This window comes from Oratosquilla oratoria, chromosome 14 (assembly GCF_046742065.1).
Source record: "Oratosquilla oratoria isolate Oo_2021 chromosome 14, ASM4674206v1, whole genome shotgun sequence".
NCBI lineage: Eukaryota > Metazoa > Arthropoda > Malacostraca > Stomatopoda > Squillidae > Oratosquilla > Oratosquilla oratoria.
Window position 1 is genome coordinate 18,278,158 of NC_134790.1, and position 3,593 is coordinate 18,281,750.

The following is a 3,593-nucleotide window of genomic DNA, read 5'->3' on the forward strand; positions in this document are numbered from 1 at the left end:
CCACACATTTCCCAGAACCGAATCGTTTTGCCTCTGTAAACACACCTATGTAAGCAGGAGACGAGTGTACGATTTCAGATGCTTCGCTGCTTGTAGTCTGTGCGCATCTGTGTCACATTGTCCAATACATATTTTTAACTTTTCGTGTAAACCATTGTTGATCAAGATCGTCTTGCTGTCCCCGAGAGGTTAGTTAGTGATCATAAGTGCAAAGTTGTAGCCGAGTGCCCTACGTATGTTTTCTCCGATTAAACCTCTCTAGCAACGTGTGGCCCTTTGAAACATAGGTTTCTCTTGTGTGGTTACAGATAACAGCCGTCCTATCACCAACTCAGAGGCTGCAGGCCCCGCCGCCCGTCCGGCAAAGACAACCAGTCGAAGCCAAAGGAGGAGAGAACAGTGGAGGAGGAGGAAACGGAGGACGTTCTGTTGAGGAAACACGAGGACGGTAAGTTGATTTCCTATAGCTCCGTCTGTTCCGCCCCAATCCTCTCAGTTAACACCATCCCATGTGTTTTTCCAACAGTCAAGAAACTCCAACATTCACATTCACTTCTCTTTCCTTTGTAAACCACAACTATACAAACACTCCTCGAGTCCTCTGGTACAACCCCATTTCCTTAATATATATATATATATATATATATATATATATATATATATATATATATATATATATATATATATATAATACATATATATATATATATATATATATATATATATATATATATATATATATATATATATATATATGCATAAGTTGTTTGAGGGAGTAGGAAAGAAGTAGAAAATGAAAATGAAAATCTATTTGTGTATAAAAGAGGGGTATTGCCACTGAGCGATTTCGGGGATACTTGTTTCGTGGGGTCGTGAGTTAGGAGGGGAGGCAGTAGACTTGGAGTTGGAGGTTGAAATCAATGCATGTAACCGGGAGGTTACTTTAGGGATATCTATTCATCTTAACCTCAACCAACAAAGATAGAAAGGGAGTATGAGGCTTAGTCGTAGGGAGAGACAGAAAATGTTTGAAATCATTTTGGTGATAAGTAAATTGAAATGAGGTGTAGTAGGAAAGTTACAAATAATAAGAACTTTAATAGAAAACAAGTTTATGTAGATGTTTGTGTATGTAGTCGTGTTTTTGTTTGCGATGTGCAAGGAGCTTTGTTGCCTCTAAGCGGGTGTACATACAGCTTCATAATAATGATAATAATAATAATAGTTATTATTATTATTACTACTATTATTGTCACTATCATCATTATTATTATAACCAGCGTGGCAATAGCCCACTTTTATACACAAATATATTTTCATTTTCATACAGACTCTCTTCCCCTCCTACAACTACCGATCCCGCACGACCGGGTGGTCTGACCTAGGTAGTTCATAGTACATCTGAAGAAGACGTTAAGTCGAAAAGTTATATACATATACAGTCTCATTAAATATATTTGTCAAAAACTTAAATTAAAGTCAAGGAATGTAAGTGTAAAGTCATTATTTGAGGTGACATGAGAGACATTTGAATATAAGAAAGTAAAGATTAAGACAGACGATAAAGATTTGTCTTCGTTTTCCAAAAGAAAGGCGAGACGATCCTGTCGTTCGCGTGTTGCTGTGAGTGCATGCAAATCGATGCTCCTCCCCTTTGATGACGTCATAGGTTGACGTTTAGTAGATATCACCAAACCCCAATGATTTGTATCGTCTGTCTTGATCTTTACCTTCTCAGTTTCAAATATCTCTTATACCATCTTAAATAATGACTTCACGCTTGTGAATATTAACAAATCGGTGGCGTTTCCTAAATATCTAGCTATGGCGTCATCAAAGGGGAGGAGCATTGAGTTGCATTCAGTGCAACAAGCGAACGACAGGATTGTTTCGCCTTTCGTTCAGAAAACGACGACAACACTCGTATCGTCTGTCCAAATCTTTAATATCTCAATTTCAAAATGTCCCTCATGCCATCTCAAATAGTGACTTTACACACTTATGAATATAACCTCTTTCTTGATGGATTACTTGGGCAAATATTCCCCTCTGAGAAGACAGTTTTAAACTTTCCGCGCCCACTCGAACGTCCTTGCCGAAACCACGCCCCTCGTGAAATGTCCAGATATCGTTCCCGCCCCACACATTTCCCAGAACCGAATCGTTTTGCCTCTGCAAACGTTTAACACCTATATGAGCAGGAGCCTAGGAGAGTACGATTTCAGATGCTTCGCTGCTTGCAATCTGTGCGCATCTGTGTCACATTGTCCAATACATATTTTCAACTCTTCGTGTAAACCATTGTTGATCAAGATCGTCTTGCAGATCTTGTTAACCCGAGAGGTTAGTTGGTGATCGTGAGTGCAAAGTTGTAGACGATTGTGCTACGTGGGTGTCCTCTGATTAAACCTCTCTAGCAACGTGTAACCCTTTGAAATAGGTTTCTCTTGTGTAATTGCAGATAACAGCCGTCCTATCACCAACTCCGAGACGATGTCAGGCTTCAGGCCTCGGCGACCGTCCGGCAAAGACAACCAGTCGAAACGAAAGGAGAGAAAAGTGGAGGAGGCCCACCCGACTGAGATGTTCTTCTGCATAGACGGGAAAATTGAGCGCAGAGTTCTCGAATTTCCATACATAGAGCCTTCCCGAAGGGCCACCCGTGTAAGAAACTCCGGGTCCTCTGGTTCTGCCCCCAGGAGCACCCCGACGCCAACAGCAAATACGGCAACATCGAGTTCTCACTCGACATCCACTGGGTCCTCGACCGGTGGAAAAGAGTCTACCACATCGAGAACATCTGCTACCCAACCGTCACTCTCTGCCGGGTCCTCCTCGCCAACACTGACTACGGTGAACTGTTCAGGAAGTACGCCCCGACGGCCACCATCGAGGGGCCCCGTCTCCTCCCACTCAGCAACGACCATCCTTTCAACCCCTGGGCGTCCAACAAGGTTCTCCTTCACACAGTCCGTAAAGACTGCCCAGGTACAAGGGAGAGGGCTTCAACAAACAAAGACTCATCCTCGAGCTTCTGATCGAGGCCACGGACGAGGACGCCAGGGAGATCGTCCGACGTAGCGAGAAGAGACTCTGAGATCACCTCCCATCCGGCGACGAGGGAGACGACTTGTGGTGTCAATGATACGAAAGGCGACAACCAGGGATGCGAGTTCAAGATCGATCGTTATGAGGCCGAATGACAAATGAAAAAATTAAACAGGAATTTCCTTAAATACATTTTTATGCCATCTTAATTCTATTTTATTAATCAATATAACATTTACATATGTGGGAGTTTATATATAAATGCATATCGTCGGCAGAACTATGTACGTTAAACTAAGAAAAATAATAAAAAGAATTACTTGATATTTTCATTTACCCTTTTGATGTTTGCGGTTTCGACTCAGAGTGGTGGGGCACAGCTGCACTCAGCAACAACAACAGGGCATTTAGTGACACTTGTACCAGTGTGTGTATGTGTGAATGTCTGCATGTATGCACGTGTGTATATGTCTGCGAATGTGTGTTTGCATTCGTGCGCGCGTTTTTGACCGGAAGTCGTTTGTATGCATGCGATTCGCCACCAT

At 42.4% G+C, this 3,593-nt stretch overlaps 1 protein-coding gene across 1 annotated transcript; it reads left to right on the plus strand.

Moving 5' to 3' along the window:
• Positions 1 to 312: 312 nt before the first annotated feature.
• On the plus strand, positions 313 to 3,358 carry LOC143032757 (uncharacterized). Its single transcript, XM_076197745.1, has 2 exons — positions 313 to 448; positions 2,462 to 3,358. The coding sequence occupies exon 2, from the start codon at positions 2,494 to 2,496 to the stop codon at positions 3,079 to 3,081; it is 588 nt and encodes a 195-aa protein (XP_076053860.1). The 5' UTR covers positions 313 to 448; positions 2,462 to 2,493; the 3' UTR covers positions 3,082 to 3,358.
• Positions 3,359 to 3,593: the final 235 nt, after the last annotated feature.